The sequence below is a fragment of the Coturnix japonica genome, chromosome 3, assembly GCF_054131305.1.
Source record: "Coturnix japonica strain WE chromosome 3, WE-NBRP24, whole genome shotgun sequence".
Taxonomy (NCBI): Eukaryota; Metazoa; Chordata; class Aves; order Galliformes; family Phasianidae; genus Coturnix; species Coturnix japonica.
Window position 1 is genome coordinate 66599194 of NC_140665.1, and position 22391 is coordinate 66621584.

Here is a 22391-nt window from a genome sequence, read left to right on the forward strand (position 1 = left end):
AATATCTTCTCATACTTAGCTGGCTAGTTTCCATGAGGGAATTTAATTATAATTAATACCTCATCCTCAAATAATCTGTCAACATACACACATACAAACCATGCAAGACTGTAAATCCACATTTAGTGCACAAGGGAATGTAAGATGATAGAAGTTTCCATTTTTCCAATCTCATATCTGCACAGTGCAATGTGCTAAAGCTGAAAAAAAACTATTTACTTTTATGAATTATCACAGTTGCTGTTTCTCCCAGCCAACATTAAAAATTCTGAGGTTTCTTCTTTACAGAATGTGACATGACAATACAAATAACATCACTGACTTGATGTTGTGTAGAAGTTACTTGGGGTATAAATCCCAAAGCTTTCACTTTGATTTACCATGAATTCCCATGTTCTTTTGTTTATTGTAGCCTGAGGAACACGCTTTTCAACTTTAAAATCTTTTGAATTTCCCTTCTCTGAAAAGTTAAAATATCACTATCCTGGGATTTACTTTGGGGTTGCTTGAAAATGTTGTAAACTAATGTCCTAACTATCAAAGGTTTTTGATATTAAACTATTAGGAATATTCCCTGAACTCCAGTAATACTGAAGATTTTGTGAAGGATTTTGATGAAAACTAATTTAGCATTTATTTGTTTATTATTATTTTGAATCTTGTAAAAATAAGAAGGGATCCTAACATTCATTTTTTTTTTCATATGAAATTATTGATGTATTTCTGTTTTGCTTTGTTTTTAAGATAACAACAACAACAACAACAAAAAAAACAAAAAAAAAAGTAGTGACTGCTGACATATACTGTTGATGACTAAAATTCATAATATCTCAGTATGAATCAACTTCTTCCTGAAAGAAGTTAGAACAAGTTACATGTATGCACTTAGCTCTATAAGGAAGTGTTCTAAGTCATAAAGAATTACATTTATCCTGGTGCAAACAGATGATAGAAGGACCTTGGCAAATAAAGCTCATATTAGCATTTTATGCTACTTCCATGTAACAAAACTGTTAGATTGTATTTGAGAGAACAAAGTCAACTGATATGTGCTTATAGTGCAAAGATTCTTTAACCCAGCAGTTCTTGTTTCCTCTTTGACTCTTGCAAAGGTGGGAGTCTCCTACTGCGTAAAAATAACTTTCAAAATTATTTCTTGAAAGTGGGCCAATGCCACCTTTTCCAAAGAAACTATGACCAAGATAGGATCAGTCACCTGCAAGGGTGACAACATGCAAATGTTCTATAAACATAGACTTGTCATTACCCTCAGCTATACCATAAATTTTGTACTAAAGTTTTCAGCAGTACACAAGTAGTTTCTACCACATAGCTTACATTTATGGCAGTTACCTAATTATTGTGTTAGCGTCGTATCATGATGGAAATTATCTCTGAAAAGGCTTTAAAAAAATGGATAAAATTGAATGAAAGGTCAATAAATACTTGAAATGAGACCCATCAATATATTAAGTTGAATATTAATGGTCTTTCAGTCATTTTTTTTCCACATCTTTTATGATAATTTTTGCACTACTAAAATAAATATAAGAAGTGGACATAAATCCATGACGCACTGAAACATATCAACAAAAAAAGGATGTAGTAATTGTTTTAGATGGCTTCTGTTTCTAACCTTGCTTATTCACTGCCCTTTGAGTGCCTGTTAAAATCAAAGAGTAAGTTATTCACCAGTAAAAGCAATTATAAAATGCAAATAGCAGGGCATTTATTGTCAAGATTGGCTAGGTAAAGAAGGTCTGCCTAATAACATGTTTCCAAACAGATGACATAATTAGATGTTTGCATTACAAACAACAGAACTTAAGTTTTTAGCATTTTTTAAAAAGGCCACAATTAAAAATTAAAAAATAAAAATAAAATATAAGTGCGTGTTATGACATCAATTCTATTGAAAAACTCGCAATTAAATTACTCTCTGATAAAATAGAAGGCACCATCTTGTGGCTACTCTGAAAGAATGCACTTGGGACAGCCTCAGAACTGCCATCTCCCCCAGCCCCTTCCCACCGTGTCCACTGGAATATCACAATTCTTCCAAAGACAAGGACAATGTTTTCCCATCTCCAGACGTTAAAAAAATCTGTGAGACTGTATAATAGGTAGAACCAGAGGAATTATTTAGCTCCAAATACAGCTCAGGCTGATGTTAAGAAAGGTAGAAAGGAAGATCCAGGGAACTACAGGCCACTGAGCCTCACCTCTGTGCCTGGGAATATTCTGGACCATGTCCTCCCAGAGGCTATGTTAAGTCACATATGAGACAAAGGTGATCCAAGACAGCCAGCATGGCTCCACAAAGGGCAGACCTTGCCTGACCAATCTGGTGGCCTTCTATGATGGAGTGAGAGCACCAGTGGAGAGGGGAAGGACAATGGATGTCATCCTTATGGAGTTCTCCAATCTCATATATAATCCCATACAAACTGGGAGATGACCTCCTTGGGAACAGCCATGTGGAGAAGGACTTGGCGGTCCTGGTACATGAGAAGCTGGACATGAGCCAGCAGTGTGCGCTTGCAGCAGAATGTCTAGCATCCAACTATGTTCTGAGCTGCATGAAAAGAGGAGTGGTCAGCAGGGAGAGGGAGGTGATTGTCCCCTCTACTCGGCTCTTGTGAGGACCCATCTGCAGTACTGCATCCAAGCTTGGGGCCCCCGTACAGGAAGGATGTGGAGCTATTGGAGCAGGTCCAGAGGAGGGCAGCTAAGATGATCAGAGAGCTGGAGCACCTCACCTATGAGGAAAGGCTGAAGGAATTGAGCTAGTTTAGTTTGGAGTAGGGAAAGGCCCGGGGACACTTCATTGTGGCTTTCCAGTACTTGAAGGGAGCATATAAACAGGCAGGAGAACAGCTGTATACATGGGTGGATAGTGATAGGAGAAGGGGGAACAGTTTCAAACTGAGACAGGGGAGTTTTCGGTTAGATATTAGGAGGAAGTTTGGTGACACACTGGAACAGGTTTCCCAAGGAGGATGTGGATACCTCATCCCTGGGTGCACTTAAGGCCAGTCTGGATGTGGCTCTGGGCAGTCTGGTCATAGCAGAGGGTTTGAAACCAGATGATCATTGTGGTCCTTTTCAACTCAGGCCATTCTATGATTCTCTGATCTTTCTTCATTTAATTGTGTGGCTGAGAAGATAATTATTTGTGATGTTCAATTGTTTATGTCTTCCTTGGGAAATCCATACAAGATGCAAACCAGTGTCAATTTAGATATTGTTTTTATTGCTTTATAATCCATAATTTAAAAATACATATTATATAGAAGCTAATTTAACTAAACTTTTTGTTATTATTTAATCATATACCTCCACAAATGCTTTGCCTGTGTTGCTGTTTCAGTACATTCTTAATCCAGTATTATGTGTTATCATAGAATCTTACCATAGAACCATGGAATGGCTTGGGCTGGAATGGACATTAAAGCCCACTCAGTTCCAAATCCATGCCACTTGCAGGTTTGCCACCCACCAGCTCAGGCTGCCCAGGGCCCCATCTACCTTGGCCTTGAACACCTCCAGGGGTGGAGCACCCACAGCTTCTCTGGGTAGCCTGCACCTGTGCCTCAGCACTCCTACAGTGAGAAAATGTACATCTAACATCTAATCAAAGTCTCCCCTCTTTTAGTTTATAACCACTCCCTCCTGTGTTATCACTGTCACACAATGCAAAAATTCAGTATCCCTCATGTTTTTTAACTTTCTTTTAAGTACTGGAACGGTACAATGAGGTCTCCCAGCAGCCTTTCCATTCTAAATTGAATGAGCCCATCTCCCTTAACCTTTCCTTTCCACCCTTGAATCTTATTTTTAGGAAGCCTCTGACCAGATTTCCTCCGTGGTCTCATTTCACATTTTTTGAAATTTCTAACTGTTCAAAGTTATTAAAATATACATCTGCTATTCTTTCCCAGAGAGACCTGCCTTTGATCTGCTGATGACTTTCTGAGTTTTGAATGGCTATAAATGTTAGTATAATGGAGTCCATACATTTTTTCTGGTATTGTTTTAATGTTATTATTCTTATCATTTGTTTGATAGCTTGATTGATTGTTTTGGTAAAGTTTTGCATCCATTAGATTTGGATCTTCTAGAAAATACCTAGTAATTAGGACACTTGTTTTTCAAACAAACTGGACAGAACAGTTACTAGCAGTTTAATGATGATGACATCCAAAATGATTTTTGCTTTTGAAAAGTGTGAACAAAAAAGGAATTTCTTCATGTCTATAAAATGCTGTGGTGGCATGAATACTTGGGTGGCATTCTGGTTACTGGTATTTGTCTCCCAAAGGAATAAGAAGTGTCTTATGTTTCCTTCAGATTTTTGAGCACATCAGGAGCATGGATGCTCTGAGACACTTCAGTTACTAGAAGTAGCAGTTTCTTTAGAAAATAACAACATTTTGTCTGCTGCTTTTCTCAGCTCCATTCCTTTTGAGATTTCACTCCTCCAAACAGTTTCACACCAGTCAGTGTTTCTGTTTACATATATACTCCACAATGGAAGCTGACATCAAAAATGCTCAAAAATCATCTAGATTATAAACCTAAAATCTGCATTGCTTCCCCACTGTCACAATGGAAGTGCAACTGTATATTTCTTATGTTATATGGGAGGCAAACTTGTTAACATGCTCATTTGTATCCCAGGATACTTCATATATTTAGCAGCTGAAGTAATTTGATTTCTGTCATTTCCTTGGTTGTTAATATGACATTTGATCTTTCCTGTTTTCAAATGCCAACAAGTTTTATACAAATGCCAGAATTATACTCTGCATCTAAAAGAATGAAATAAATGTTAGAAAAAATAGGTTCTTCCTCTATCTCTGTGGGATAACCAACACTTTGTTATTTGCACAATTTACTTTTCACAGTAGAGGAGATGTAGAGGTTGGAGACAGATGTCTGTCCTGCCTGTCCCCTTTGGCTGTTGCTATACTCCTCTCTCCTAGGCAAAAGTGATCTGTTACTTTTGAACAGGGAAGCAGAAGTCATTCATTGAATGCCAGTGAGTTCTGGAAGAGTGGGTGAGGGTGCTACATGGAAGGACATATGCAGCAATTACAGCATCATTTCCTGCCAGTTTTATTCTACGTTTAAAATTTTACTTGTGTCCTCCTGAGACGAGAGTAGTTGAGTCTATGGGGAGGAATAGGGAGGAATAGGGAGAAATACAGGAGATAATGTGAAAAAAGAGTGGAAGAACCTAACCCTTCCAACTGCTTCAGATTCAGTCCTAATTCTGAAATTAGTTCAGCACTTGTTGCTACAAAGAAACATTTTTGGTACAACAAATACAGGACATTCAGATACCTCCACTTATTGCTATCTCTATCCAGCACTCAAAAAAATTAGAAGTTTTTTTTTTAAAAAAACAACCAATCAAAAAAAAAAAAAAAGACCAAAAAACTCCACACAAAACCAGCACTGTAGGGCTTGGAGAAATAACTCATTAAATAGAGAATAGCATCTATTTACTTCTTCCTTACACTAATTCTAACATTCAGACAGTATTAATAAGTACCTTAAGTATTACCCTGAAGAAATGATATTACAAGATTATCATCAAAACATTCCTATTTTTCTAAGTAAATGTCTGTGAAAAGTCCAGAAAATCTAAATGAAATTATACTGGTTCCCATATGAAATCCATATTCCTTATATGCATGGATAAATTTATGAGATTTATGTGGTTAGTAAGGTATTTGGTATGTTTTCCTTCACAATTTCATATCAGAAACATAACAATCAAATAGCACAATAACAGAATTGAATGAGCCTGAAGTATCATAAAGAAAAGGATCTAGATGGTCATTTAACAATTTAGTAGCATGTTCAAACTGTCGTTAGGACCTTGTGACCCCCACACAGCCTTTGTAAGTATTAGAAAACATGTCTTTAACAAAGTATGGTGGCCTCAAATGAAGTTAAAACAGAACTTAAATTTTATAAGAAACAATTCAAGTTACAAAAATTCACTAGTAGCATCTGGAAAAATATATCTGTTGGATATACATCTGATTTTACTAAATAGAAATATAAGAATTACCATAGGTCACAAGCTCCTCAAAATTTGAACAACAATAAATAAACACCTAGTTAAAAACAACAGTTTCTCTCCACTTTAAAAATTCAGAACATGTCATAGCAATGAAATATGTAGTTTGAGTTTAGATTTAAATATGGGTGTATATTGAGATACTTATTTTCTAGTCAAAGTTTGTAATTTCAGCTAAGAAATGGCAGAATTACAAGATTGTGGTAATGGAAATTGTTAAGTATAGAAAATAAATAAATAAATAAATAAATAAAACTGGAACATTCAAAACCAAGTCATTTTGAAATTACAGAACGTTATATTATGGCCAGCAGTAAACCCTCAAAAAATTAAGCTGATGTAAAATTTTCCAGATGCTACCAGGACTTTTCAAGTATAAACTTCAGCAGAAAGAACATTTCTATAGACACATTTTTATCATTTGACTTTGAACTACAGTTTTGTCTTTTGAAAATCAGAATTATCTGTAGTTTAATTTGTTTCCCATTACAGTTTCGGATTTCTTCTTCATCCATAAAATTAACTGCAGTGAACTTCCAGTAGCAAAAAGCTGTCTTTTTTCAGGCTTGAATAAGAGGAGAAATAGTCACTTGTCCTGAAAGCTGGCTACAATTAAACATATTGAACACAAATTAAGAGCTGTAGATGTAAGACTTCGGGTACTTTGCTGTGATCCTTTGTTATAGCAATATTGTATTATATGATAAAAATCAATATGCACATACATTTGGCTATAAAATGTTTTAAATTGTTTTAAATTTATGTAGACAATAAATAAAAAATAAAATTGTAAAATACAATATTTACCTTTTCCAACTGGGCATTTTTTTTGGATTTGTACAAAAATTCCCCGACTGCAACGAAGACAGAAAGCACCAATCCTGCTGCCAGGACAATAAAGATTCCTCCAATATTTTGAACTCCTAAAGCACTGGCCTCTTTGCTTTCCTCCTCTGGGCAGCCATTGCCTCTCCACCACTTCTCTTTCATCATGTGAAGCTTTCCTTCCTCTTGCAGCTGTAGAATTGCTATAGTGATCTTGTCTCTATATGGGGAACCTAAAGAGATCACAGGGATTATACACTGTGTTATATATTCTAAAGAAATTTACTTTTGCTAAGAATATAATAAATGCAATGCCACAGAAAAAAACAATATCCACTTCTTTACAGCCAATAACATTTATGAGAAAGACATGTACGTCTAACCATGGTCACTCTGGTCATACAAATGCAAAACTGCACACACATATGAGTGTATATGTATGTGCAAAACTTGATCCAGTTGGAGTTTCCTGCAAGCCAGAAAATACTGATGAAGCAAGTCCTACCACCGTCAAGCCCAGGGTCTATTAGACTATTAAATCCAGTCAAAAAGTATTATTTAAAAAAAGTAATTAATAAATCACAGCAGGCTTTTAATTATGCTGCAGCAGATTTTCTTTAACTCAAACCTACAGGCTGTTGCTTTGGCTTGCTACACTAAAGCTAATCCAAGGATCCAAATCTGATACATAACAAGCACTTTATATAATATTATATAATTTATATACTTTTTTACAAAATGGAAACAAATCATCTTATGCTTCAGGACAAGCCCACAGAGGTCTATTTGATAGATTGTCAGACACGATGCCATCTAAATACTTACTTATTAGCACTGCCAGGAAACAAGCATCTCATTCAGAAAGATAAAGTTAAGTGTCCGAATAACAAGGATGTTTCATATTTTAGCGTAGGCAATTTCTTTATATAATCTAATATTTTAATAAGATGTGACAATTTTGCTGTTTTAAAATGTTTCAGTATTTCAAAGAGCAGTTCACAGAATAATGTCATATCTTCATATGTCATCTGCTCTCCTTTATATGGCGCACAAGGTTTTTTCAGTGAGTACTTTAAAATCTACATCAATTACTGAATAACGTCAATGGAGAAAGCTTTACATTTCTGAATGATAGAGAGTAAACTAGAAGTGATTTTTCTGATTTTTCTGCGCTATGATTTGTGCAATATTTAAGGAAATAACAAAGCCATCATTTTTCTTCTCCTCCTTCAAAAACAAACAGCAAAAAAGATTTTCCATTAAATTGAATAAGAAATCCCAGGGGAAAAAAAAAAAAAAAAAAAAAAAAAAAGGAAAGATTAGTTGAAAAGGCACAACATCCCCTTTTTCATGTGATATGAATGCAGTTCTACAAAGAATCCTTCTTCACTTTCTTTCTGTCACAGCAGTGATACTGACTAGCTATTTAGCTATCATTTTTATGGTGTTTCCTTTGGATGAATCATACAGTGTATTTTCATTCATTTGATAACTTAAAAAAAAAAAAGGAACAAAACAAACAAACAAAAAAAAACCTCAGGATCCTTTTACAGAGATAATGCTGACAAATTTCACTATTTCATATATATTCATTAATTCTGAAAGAGCTGAATGAAAACTTTAATAGGATATTTTGTACTCTATAGATTCTGAGAAAATATGGTGGTGTTTTAGGCTTTTTCTTCTTTCACAAAGTAACCAATTTATTATTGCATACCTAGAACTTGTCAAGAGAATATAACTAATTGCAAAAGATTGCTGAGGCAGTATGAAATTTAAACACTGAAAGACCATTCATTACAAAATATTATGGTCTCTTCCTTTATTTCAAAATAAAAGGTAGGAAGAGCTGGCCTCAAAGTAAAATTGCAAGAACTTGAGTTTTTATAATCTCTCTGCTTAGAAAATAAGAACATTCTGTGCTAGGAGCTACTTTATGATTACACAGGACTATAAGGAAGCAGAGAGAAGGGAAAACAAATTCCCTTCTGCTTTCTTGTGCACACGGGATCCTAAGTCATACAGTTTCAGACAATCTTGATCTGAAATTCTATAAAACCCTGCTCTTGACACTTGTCTTCATCCAGATCAAAGATGGAAAGTGATTTATTCGCAAAAGCCTGAGGAGTGCTACAGTTCCTATAAATATTTAACAAGAGCACAACTTAAATAACACTGGCTTCTGAGAGCTAATTTTGAACTCAGTTTAAACCACATCCTGATCTGACAATATACTTCCTAGTTAAACTGATTTGCATTATGTTTCCACTCTTTTGTTTTCAATATATAGGTAGTACCATCTATTTTTCACATATTATTTATGCATTCTAAGGTCCAGTTTTATAAAAATACAAATTCTAGTCCCTTCTAAGCACTTAAAAATGAACTAACAGAGGAATTCATAAGTAGAAACCATAAAGGTTACAGGATAATCCTGTCTATAACTAGTTAAGTTAATATGGATTGTATTTAAAACATGCATCTGAATAGTGAATCAGTTTAACAACTTTTGCATCACTTTCTGTTGGTGATTTGCAAAAATTTGGACAAATATTTAAGTATTCAACAGATTGCAAGGCTTTTGGTTTTCCTACAGTAATATTTGTATTTGTTTTAGCTTGTCTTAAAACCAAGCAATATTACAAGTATGAATTATTTTTGGATATGCATCATGGTATACTGATGATGTTAAATTAAATATTTAAAACATTCTACCTTTAAAAAAGACTAGCATACATTTTTACAATTCCATTTATTCATTGCAAGATTCACAATGATATAAATACATTGATTTTTATTTTGCAACAGTCTTGGTTAGGTCTACTGTAAACCAGATAGCTGATATTTGGAAAAATAAACTCAGAAGACCCTGAAATTGCTAAAAGTTTCACGGTGTGTTCAGTGGATGAGAATATGTACAAAGCATTCAGATTACACACTTAAAACTGAAGTTTTCCTTGCAGAAAAAGAAAATGTCTAGAAGTAAATATAAAAGGCTTTATACTATTGGTAATTTTCACCATTGTTCCTATCACAAGTGAAAGATGAATTAAACCATTTCATGAAGTATTTAATGAAGTTTGTGTCCTGCTTGTGTGTTTTTTATTTCAAAACATTTCACTGAAGAGAATTTACTATTCAGAGAATTAAAATAAAATGTGAACAGAAACGGGTATGTTCCTTGACAAATGCATATGTAGATACATATAAATAAATAAATAAATAAAATAAAATAAAATAAAATAAAAATAAATATAATATCATGAAGAATGAAGTAATAAAGCAGAAATTGAAAATATATATATATATATTTGAGAGAAAAATGCCAGATTCATAGAAAGCACAAGTAATCTTAATTTTCATATGCAGAAATGTGAACTTCATATGTCACTGAAAGTAATTACTGTTGAAAAAAATCTTACAAATTTGTGCATGGAATTACTTGGGCATGGGCAGGAAGCAGCAATACAGACACCAAGATATTTAAAACTACATCCTAACCTGAAGAAAAAAGATAAAAATACAATTTTCCATTGATTGTGTAAGAAAAAGAGAAACTATGTGGAAATATTGGGTTTATTCTTCTATTTCTTCCCCAGGTATTCTGTCTTCTTTTCTCTATTGACTTCATGAACCATCCCCACTGGTACTAGTGGGACCACAGAGAAAATCATACATTATTTTCTGACTCCACTTTCGTTACAGCCTATAGGAGTGAGAATTTCTGCTGGAAGAATTTTAATACCTTCTTTCTATTTACACAATTTAAAGAGACTTTAATACCTGTCTATGATCAACAAAATGAATGAGGACTGCAAGGATTTGTAATAATTTAAATATGAAAATTTAAGATGTAAATACAAATTTGTATTAAATTCTGTCTAAAACATCTATACCAGGCTAGGATAGCAAAGTTTTGGAAATACTGAAGTTATATTTAGATAAGTTTGCTTCCCTGAAGTCTCAGCGCATAAAGATTTATGTACATAGTTAAATGTTTAGTCATGACTTACGAATACGTAACATTGATATATTGATACCTCACTGTATATAGATTAAAGCATTGAAATCCTGCTGATCTGGCTGATCTTTGGAATACTACTTACTAGGTTATAATTTAATTAAATCTTCCGATCATTTATTTATTTATTTTCGATCAAAGACAAAAGGATTTGGAACATACTAGGACTTGTAGAACTGAGTGTAGCCCAAAGTATATAAAGGAATGGTAGCATTTCACAAACTCATTAAAAACTGTTGAAACTGGGAATTGTTTGTTTCATTGTTCCAGGTGAATTTTATAATGTGAAGCTGCTGTAAACTGTTTGATGTTTTGAAATCTGGAATTGTGTGCCCATGTGACTTTCTTAGCTATGTGTTAACTTTCATTTACTAGACAGAAAACTCCAATTTGACTAGCTTTACATAATTTATAGCCTCTTTTGTTGCTGCAATGTTTCCCTTGTTATTGAAAACAAGAATGACTGTTTTATATTGTAACATAACTATCATAATCAGTAACTTATTTATTTTCAGTATGAACTGAATAGATGCTTAGCCTATGAGGAACCACAGAAAAACTCCTTCCTGATGTAGGGCATTATGTATCACCAGTCCTGAAACACATTCCAGGAATATGTAGCATACTCAGTAATAAAGGCTGTCAGCCAAGTTTACAACATGCCATAGGAGAGAATCTTCCTCTCTTATGCAGCTCAGGGGCACTGAGTACAGTAGAAGCACTTTAGCTCCAAAGAACTGTTTTTATTTTGAAAGTCACAGGTAGTTTTTCTCCCTAGCACAAAGTCCCCTCTAACTGGCATGAAAGAGAAACAATAAAGAAAAGGCAGTATAATCTCTCTTGCCTGTGGATTCAGAAGTTATCAATCAACATCTGAAGAAAGTGAGGAATTTTGACAATTCACAGTTCCTGGATCTACTATAAAAATCAACTAATTTTCCCATTACTTGGGATCACTGAATACTATTTCTATATCATAGAGTAATGCTATTGCAGTAGTTGTGTATTTGATGGACTGAAATTCTTTGGCAATAATAGAAAACAAGCAGCACACGACGGTGTAACAATGAATCAAAAGAAAGCATAGTGTTTCCTGCAAACTCAAAAAAGGAGAAGATTCTTCTTTATCTCAGTTTCAGACTTTTGTTCACTTATGAAGGAGAAAGGCTCAACAACTGGATACTAAAGGATGTTCATGTCCTGAGCTCTCAACATAATAAATGAACAAATATACAAACAAATAAATAAAAAACTAAAAATTATGCCTCTGAGTAGATGTCTTCAGATGCAAAACAAGCCACTTGCACAAGAAATATCAATTAGTCTGATAATTTTTAAGAGTACAGAATAGGCCAGCTATCAGTGTATTACACTAAGGAATGGATGTGACATATACAAAAGCCATGTGGATGTGGTCTGGACAACTGGTTCCAGGTGGCCCTACTTGAGCAGAGTGTTTGGAGCAGATGACCTAGAGATATCTTTCAAACTCAACCATTCTGTGATTTTGTGAAATTCAGTTTTGAAAACAAATTTCCTTTACAATGTTAAGTGAAGCAAGACAGTTTTTCCAGTACAGTCCTCCCAATAAGTAAGAAAAGCTGTCTCTTTTGTTTTTCATGCATATTTCTCTTCCCCAGTTACATGATATAAATGATTAATGAAGCAGGACAGTCTGCTCTTGGAGGACTTTTGGGAAATGGAGGCATAGGAGACTTCAGCTGTGTTCCTCACATGAGAATAAGAATCCTCAAATATTCAGAGTGCTTAAAAACACTGGTTATTGTATAGGCCTCCTACTCTTGTAATTTATCCTAGCTAACATTCTGAATTCTATCCTTAAAAGTGTGAATAGATGAGAATGGAAGAATTCAAATTTATGAAGAATTTTCAGTTTAAAATTTCTTTTCCATTACAAAGGAACCATTAAGTGCAAAAAAATGTAACTTGTTTGGCTTGAACTAAATGACAGCCAGGAGCATATATTTACATCTTTGTGTGCAAATTCAAGTCATTGTTCAAAGAGAACAATCTTCATTCTATAATTAAAAAGTCTGAAATACTTTCATTGCAAAAGTTTTCCATACAAGTTTTGTGAAAGATAGAAATTTGGAACTGACAAGTGAAGACTGTCTAGCTTACCCCAGCAGCTCAAGCAACGGCAGTTTGTCCAGGGCAGGCTGTCCAGCTGAGTTCACATAATGGCTTTTGGAAGAGACCTTAAAGATCACATTGAATGCCTTTCTGGGTAAACTTTCAGCCTGTTCCAGCATTCAACCATCCTCACTGTAAAAACATTTTCTGTTATAGGGCATTTTTTTCATTTGTTCACTGTTCTTCAGTTTGTCCAGAATGTCTCTTGCCTTGGTGCAAGGTGACAGGGAAAAAAAGTCTGCCTTTGTCCACACTACTATTTTCACCAGCAAGTATTTATACGCATAGGTAAGATACATTTTAAGACTTTTTCTCTACCACAAGAAGAACAGTACCCTCTCTCTCCACTCCTGCAGATTTCAGAAAGGCAGTGCATAGTATGACTTCAGTTATCACATGTCCCTCAGTATAAACTTAAAGCACTGCAATTATACTAAAGGACTTCGGTGGACAAGGAGAGGAGCAGTAATATTTATTTAAGAAATGTGAGACAGATGCCATTAAGAGTCGATGCTGCAACATTTACAGAAAAAGAAAATCTGAAAACATGTAAACAGTACATGCTGGGATGCAACACAGTAGTTTCTTTCTGTTTAGGTGGTGATATACCAGAACAGAGACATTTTATGTAAGTAGATGAATCTTTGACAGTGCAGCAGATAAATAAGTTTGCAACCACCATAATGTCAACAATGACGTTTGAAAAATGTCATTGCTTCAGCCACATCTGTCCAATAAAATCCTACTTAAAACTCCACTTCTCTGAGTCTGCTCACAACAAGTACTGTAAACTGAGTGTTTTGGCAATCCTTTGTTAATGTTAAGAATTATCTCCTACCATGACTCAGCATACTGAGGTAACTATAAAAGTGCAATTCTTTCATCAAATATGTTAGCTACACAATCATACATTTCAGCAACAATAAATTAACTGCTCAAGCAGTTGAAATTCTCAAATTAGTTTCAGTACATTTTTTGACGTGCACAATAATAAATAATAGGCATCTATTTTTATTCTGCGTGTTCAGCTAATGAAGACAAATACATTAATTTGTTTTAGTTACAGAAGAACTGAAGAACTGCTAGTTTATACATATAAAAGTGACGAATATTACAGTATAAACTATATGAAGAATTACAGACTAAGTGCAGGCAAGAAGAAAAAAAGTTTCCTGTCATGGTATATGTCTTCATGTTTATTCCTACAGAGACAGATCTGCTTAAATCTCAAGTCTCCAAGGCCTGGTAAAAAAAAATGTTCATACTATACAATTTGTATAGCCAGATGTTAATAAGTGGCTTCAAGAGAACTAGGGGATTTTAACAATAAAATAAAATGAGATACTCAGGTTATCATTGCTTAAAAATTAGGAGGGCTTTTTTTGTTTCACTTTTATTATTGTTGCTGTTTGGTTTTTGTATTTTCTCTGTTTCTTCCTTTGTTTTGTAGTGCTTTAGATTTTGAAAACTAGGCAGGGGACAAAGATTATACTCATACTAATGAAATTCAGAGTGCAAAGACTGCACAGTATTCATTGCATATCTTATTCAAGATTTACCTAAGAAAGCATAATACAAACATAAACATAAATATATACACACACTTAAAAAGTAAATGGTATACAAATTGATTTTTTTTTTTTTTTTTTTTCCCCACCAGTACCTTAGAACAGACAGTAGACAAGTAGACAAGGATAGCTCTTTTATCTCCAGTGTGCTGTATAAAACTAACAGGAAATACCTGCAGTTGGAAATCTTGAGAATGATTAAATTGATAGCCAATGTAAACTGTTAAGATTTAGTACTTTACAAAGGCATCATAGAATCATAAAATATACTGAGTTGGAAGGAACTCATAAGGATCATTGAGTCCAGCTCCTGGTTCAATAAAGGAATATACATTCACCAGAGCAAATCAACAATTTTTAAACATTTAAACTTTCTGAAATTTCAGATTAAAAAATTGTAATGTTAATAATAGTATGGGCTACATTGTATTGTTAACTATATTATGGCTATTATTTACATTTTTATTCCTTACAATATCAGACTTGTATGCTTTTTGAAAGGTTCCTCAGCTATTCATACCTGTTTCTTTGTTTTTGTTCTTGTCGTTGTTGGTTTTTTGTTTTTAAACAAATATATTTATACAAATATGGACTTGTCTACCTAATAGGGTCAGGCACAACTGATTTACTAAAGGAGTGGAAGCAAAGCAAGATCTCACTAATTGAATCTATGGAGGTTAGCACATTCATTTTCTTTTTCTCAAATTTTCTATAGGTAAATAAAGTAATGTAAAAAATAAGGAATCATATGCTTTGGAATTTATGAAATTGTGCAATATTTAACTGAGGTAACAGAAACATAAAAAACCTGCCTTGTTTCTCCAGGAGCAAGACGTGTAAAATTATGATCTGCATTGATTGCTGACTACCAAACGCACAAATGTTTTGGAGGGAATGTCAAGTAAGGTGATCAGTGTTAGTTTTAGAAAGGCGAATGAAAACGACATTGCTCAAGTTCTGCAAAGTTTGGCATAGGATAAATGAGAGGTATGGGGAATTAGAAAAGTTTTTTATATATGTAAAATTGATTTTTGAAGATTTTTATTTTTCCTCACTTCTTACAACTTTTAAATTAAATGGTTTCTTTTTTTGTTTTTATATTGTTTTTTTGCCGCTGAAAAATCCATGGTAGCTTCTGCAGCTATCACAGAACAGGGAATGGTCTTAGGACTGTCTTTAGACTCAGTATAATAGTTAACCATGCAGAAACTCTGATTTCATTTCCACATCTCAGATGACATGCTGTCACTTCTTCCTACTATGACTAGTGCGCACCTGGCCTCATTAGTGTGTAGACAGATAGGCATAAAGTAATTTCAGTCCATGAAAAAAGGTAAACTATTTGCAAGTTTAAGTCACTAAACCAGTTCACATCATTTTCAGTTTTTACAAATTTCAAGAGCCCTATGTCAGTTCAAAATGCCTCATTTTGAAATCTCAGTCTTAATTTCTTACTCAGATATTTTACAGACTAAAATGGCATGCTTTTTTTTAATTTTTCAGCACTTCTTTAGAGAAAAAAAAAAAAAAATTACATTTCTCTTCTGCAAATCTGTCCCCTGAAAGAAATTGGAAATATGGGAGAGAACTTCATCTTGTAAACAAGAAGACAAAAACTGTCAGAACTGAGCACCAGCAAGAATTAGAATAATCTGACTGGCCTGATAACACTCCCAACACTAAAAGACATTGGGAATACTTAAATAAAGTCATGGGTGCTCAGTGACTGAAATAAGAATCCCCCCAGAAAATCTTTCAGGGAATTTGAAAATATTCTCTTAGAATAAAAGCATCAAAGGGAAGAAAAATAATTAAAAATAAATAAATAAATAAATAAGCTACAAAAAACTGACACCAAAATACTCATCTGTATCTTCAGAACAGGTTAACTGCAGGATAACTATACTATATATCGTCATTCACTCAGAGCTTAAATAATAGATTGTTCCCTACTTTAGCAGCTTTCATATAATGCTTGACTATGTTTGACTACGGACAACTGTACCTTCAATTCATTTTTATAAAATTTCAGGAGTTTCATACTTTAATCTTGGTCAAGCTGGACTTCATCTTGCCACAGCTGCATGCACCTAGAGCAGGAAAGATCTCTAGCATCACTATGTTCTAAATATGTAGTAACATAATAGATTTCTTTTCTGAAAAGCATTGGCACTTCTTTGAAATATTAACATGGATGTAAATACTGCTTAAAAAGAAAAATTTATTTCACATACATATAAGTGTAGAAATTAAGGCTTTGGTCTTTTAACACCAAGACAAATTTGAGCAGGCAAGATCCTACACATATCTAGGGTACTGAAGTACTATTTTTAACAAAGCATTTACACCAATTTTTACTTTACTGACAAGCTTTGTATATAAACTAATTTTTGGTTGATTACAAAAGAAGGCTGCAAACCTCTGGCTAGAATGATGAATGAAGCAAGAGTGCAGGCTAAACAAATTCTGAAAAGAGAATAAAGGAGGTTTTTGAAATCATCTTCAAAGAATTATTTTTAAATGCCCTCTGTATATTTGGGAAATGAGAGTAATTTGATAGGTTTTTTTTGGTTGTTGTTGTGCTTGTTTGTTTTTTTCTTTTCTGAAAATATTTGTCTTAGTCTTTGAAACATCAAGCGTATTTTAAAAGCTTTTGTTCTTAAGCAATTTATATACCCCACTGTGCCTCTATTTAAATGTTTCTATATTTGGAAACACTTTAAAAATGGCATGTAATGAAATCTTTTGTAAAATGCATTCATTAAGGCTGTGGTCAGATCAACTAAAATTTTTCAATATTATGAAAGGTAAACTTTTACTGAGAGTATTTTTCTAGGTCACTCCTAAGAGACATAAGTAATACTCATAAATCAGATGGCCTCCAGTGCTATAGGATGCAACATGTTAATTGTTACACATTTGCTGATTGCTATTTGTTCAAATTCTATCTGAATCCAGCAGCTTCTCACTGGGTAGGAACAGTATTGTAGTGCATTTAGTAATGGCTTAGATATATATGAATAATTCATGAAGTCAAAGAGAAGATGTGAAATAGCTGCTCATAAATTACTGCCTGGAAACCTTTTTTTTTTTTTTTTTTTTTAATGAACACTTTAATTTAAAGGGGTGGAGTGTGAAATTCTCTTTCTAGATTCGATGTCTGATGAAATTATATGAATACTATAGTCTTCAAAACACAGCAACTCCAAACAGCATTGTATTTACTTGCTACACAACTGAAACTGACTGAAATTCAGAAAAGATAAATAAATAAAGTGAGAAATACAACCCTATTATTGGCTCTGATTTATAAAATATAAAATATTTTAATTCCTAAGTAAAAAATGTTGAGTTAAATTACACTGTGCAAGAGTAAATAGAATGCAGTTTTGTGTGGAAATGATCTGTGTATTCTATTAGTGATTTGCACATTAAACAGTCAAACAAAGAGACTTTTTGGAAGTCATACAAAAGTTGGGCAAGTGTGGGATATTTTTAAGAAACAAATGTGTTTTCTTCTGTAAGAGAAAAGATATATTGTAAAAAAAAAAAATAAAAAAAAATTGCAAAAACAAACAAAACAAAACCCACAGTTTTAACCAGTGCTTACACATCATTGTTTGGTAGCCAGAAGCTGCAGGGATGGGATCGGTGAGCAGAGCCAGCTCCAGCTGCTCCAAAGGGACTGCCACTGCCAAACCTGAGCAGTGAGCTCTGCGAGAGCAGCTGAAAGTGACAAACTGCTGTCCCATTGATAACTCTGCAGGAGTTATCCTCAGGCGGTTAGGTACTAGAAGAGGATCCCCAGGGCTGCAGTAATGCTAGTAAGTCTAGCAGTAAGCCTAATCTGGACAGTGCTTTCAGAAAAATGTTGGACTTGATGATTCTTGTGGGTCCCTTTCCAACTCAGGATAATCCATGATTCTGTAATTAGCTCGCTTTAGTTCTTACTGATCTAGTCTACTAGTAATAGACAATAAATTAAAGTAATCTGTCTGTGCTGAATCTGTTTTGCCCATGACAGTAACTGATATATGATGTCCCTTTATTATTAGTCTGAGATTTTTCATCATATTCTGTTGAGGAGGGAGAGAGTGGCATGGTGCAACTTAGCTATCAGTGTGAAACCTCTGCACATTAGGGTTTACAGTAAAGACAACTTCACTAAAAATGGCACCTTTGAATCAACACAACATGAAAACCTAGAAGTTTTGTTCGATTCTTTGAACTGAGGTAGCTATGCAAATATCTAGTGCCCATGGCCAATGCATCTCTGCTGGAAAGCTTTTGACATACAAGGTGTGACTTGTTTATATCACAGAAGCTGTCAGCTTTCTGTTGTAAATATATAAATACACAGCATGCAGACATATTTACATGAAAAACAATTCAGTACTTGGATATGGTTTCCAGATTATTGCATCCAGTTTGATGATGAAATATTGGTTGCTAATTGTGTTTGTATGTTGACCCCCCAAAATGCAACATTTTTATCTAGGCCCAAAAATATACTGTTTCATTTCATTTGGGTCTTAAGAATATTATTTTCTTTCCAAGTACAGCGAAGTACCTTCATATTTCCTTTCTTAATTTTTTTTAAGATAACTAATATTAAAGATATGTGCCTTCCTAGCTTTTTCTTTAAGGATATATTGGTAGTCTATCATCATGGAATGATCAGGGATAAGAATAACAGTATGCTCTGATAAGAAAACAGTTTGATCACAGCAACAGAAAAATCATTAACTAGTAGAAGTGTTTTATTTAATAGAACCCACTCACTATGTTTTGTAACTGAGAAATTACAAATAGTGGCATTTATTTTCTTGTAAATCTTACTTCCCAAAGATCTCTTACTATTTTTCATTTCTTTATAGTAAGAATAAATGCTTTTTATTAGGGTTGCTTACACCCATATTTTTTTTATTTTCAAAATGTCAAAATTATTACTTTGAGTGCATCTCCATACACACACATTCTCTCTGGCATGTTCAGACTGTCCTGTGCTATCACCTTGTCTGAAAGATGCATGCTCAGTAGATCTCCTCATATGGAGTGGCTATGACATATACAATTGTCAGCCACTTACGTACTCAAGGTTGAACAAAGGAATAAGGGGCAATACAGCTGACAATAAGTAAGACGGGAAGTAACAGGCTGTCTACCATGCTGAAAAGAAACAAAAATTTTGAAAAAACAATAACATGAAACTGCTTGAGAGAGAAGGAGTGCTTTTTTATTATTTTTTTTTTCTAGAGATGATTTCATAATATGTTTCTTTTTATTTTAGTGTAAAAAAAAAATAATGAAAAGTGGCTTTGTAGAAAATCAGTGCCTTAATATCGAGTGCATGGAAGCTAAATTTCTAATCTTTCATGTGGTTCACTTCAGATAGACAACAATCTTAATAAATACTCAAAAGGGAAAATAATATTTGTCACATACTATTAGTCTGGTTTACACTACTGTGTTGACCAAATGTCAAGTCATATGAGGTCTGTTCATGTAAGGCTTAAAATGTATATTGTTGCATATACTAAGTCTTTTTGAAGACAAAGTTACAAGTTATGTTTGATCAGAAGACCATGAGTACGTGGAAGTATCATACATATTTGTCTCAGCTGGGATTCATTCAGGAATAAACTCATTGTTTAATATCTTTGTCATTTGTGGTGAAGAAATGGGACATTTAAAACAAATGGCAGTGATTATCACTTTATAGGACATATCATTAAATATAAAAATTATTTGTGTACCCAAGCAGGTCAATACTTTTTCTGTCTTTCCCTCCCTCTCATTCTTACATTCTGTTTTTCTCCTCCTTCCCCTCCTTAAACTAATATCAACATTGGATGCTGAGCTGTATACTCACCCAATGCCAAATTCCAGCCATTAAGATAAATACATATATTTTCTGAAAATACCTAAGGTACATAATGCACATTTACATGCTAATTATCAGAAATACCTCATACATTAAACTGCAAGTTTTCAAGTATGTACAAAGCTAATACCTTAATTTTACATGTAAATCATGAGAGTAGGCCATTCCATCAGTAACTTATCAAATTCATTGTCTGTAGCTTATTTTTTGTCATATGTGACGTTAAATAAAGCTGAAAGCAAAGATACCATATATAGTGCTGCCTCACACCTCTTTCAAACATCAGTGAATTTTGTTAATTTTAAAGGTGTGCACTAGTTCTACTATGTGCCCAGAGTACACAGTATCAATTTTTCATGTCATGCCTACATTTCAGCACACTAAATTATGTTTACTTCAGGAATGCTTTCACAATACTAAAACTTCCAGACCGATTAAAGCAGACTTCATTTCTTCAGTGTGTGGAAAGAACTGATGCTCATAAACTTCCTGAACTGCTGTTTGGTTTTCTGTTTGTTTGATTGGTTCTTTTCTTTTTTTCTCCTCATCTTATACAATTTTCTATGTCTGAATGTAAAACTTTTACTGCAGTGTTCTAAGCTGCTGCCATATTTGGGGGTTTTGCATTTTCCAAATGCTGACTGTATCATAAACTACTAGCATATTATCCTGTTCAAAAACTTTTACCTCTCCTGCTTGTACCTTCCGGGACTCAAGCAAATTATATTCTCACAATTACTCTATTAGCCATCAAGGAACTTCCTTTGATGTAGTTCAGCAAAAGTAACCATACTCATTCTACTTTATTTGACATAAATTCTGTAACAATGTATTCTATGGAACTGATCTTTCATGAAAATATTTCTGCCACTTCAATAGACTCATCCAGGAGATAAACTAGATGTTTTTATAAACATGGGAAGATGGCATCATAAGCTTTCACATAAGGTGCCTCTATCTGAACAAATTCCATATTTTTCTATTCAGAGATGTGCTTGCAACTAGCTTCCCAAAGAGGCAGTAGAAGTAAATATGTGCTTTGTTTGTGAAATCATTATCCATTATCCTGCAGTTTCTCAAGTGCTTGTCAAGATTACTCTTTGAATTATTGACCCAAAAGAGATATCACTCAATTTCATATCTATAAGCATCTTCCATAATCATGAAATAATATATACTACTCAATACTTAACTATGCCAAAAGGTCGTTTAAAGACTATGGAGTTAATTTTTCCTATAGTAATGAATTTAATTATAATATATGGCTTAATTTTGTATTGCACATGTCTTTGTAATATCTTTTTGCTGCAGCAAAGCAATATATTTTGCAAGATATTCTGTGAGGCACTATATATGTGTACTATAGTGTGCCTCCGGTGGGGCAGTGGTTAAGAGCGCCGCTTTGCAACACCAGAAGCCCAGGGTTCGAATCCCCCATGTGGCGCAAGTGGTAGAAGTGCCGCTCTGCTACACAGAGGTCTCGAATCCTGGGTGCTGGACTCGATGATCTCTAAGGTCCCTTCCAACCCGCACGAGACTGTGATACTGTGTGATACTGTGATATATGCTTTTTTTCCTAAGGTTTTCTTTACTATTGCAAATGCAATCTAGCCTCCTTCCTCTGAGACTGTACATTTCTACAGAAAATACAAAATCTTTATAAATGTTAGTTTGTACATCTGGATAGCATTTCACATGTAGTGCCCAAAGAAAGAATTAACCCCTTATTCTTAGCTGTCCTGATAAACCCCCAAATGCTGTTTAATTTACCTTTAAATTTTTTATGAAAATCTTAATTCAGATTTTATGAGGGCCTCATTTGTTTTTCAGGTCTTATTTAAAATATTT

At 33.9% G+C, this 22391-nt stretch overlaps 1 protein-coding gene across 3 annotated transcripts in view; it reads right to left on the minus strand.

The window, feature by feature from the left end:
- The window catches only part of GRIK2 (glutamate ionotropic receptor kainate type subunit 2), a 343246-nt gene that overhangs the window by 11110 nt on the left and 309745 nt on the right, over positions 1 to 22391 (minus strand). For 2 of the 3 annotated variants that reach the window (XM_015858743.3, XM_015858741.3), the window contains exon 16: positions 6899 to 7149. In XM_015858743.3, coding sequence (XP_015714229.1) covers positions 6899 to 7149 — 251 coding nt within the window. Of the gene's footprint in view, positions 1 to 6502; positions 6698 to 6898; positions 7150 to 22391 lie in introns of those variants that run through there. The other variant, XM_032443244.2, reaches the window with a different exon arrangement.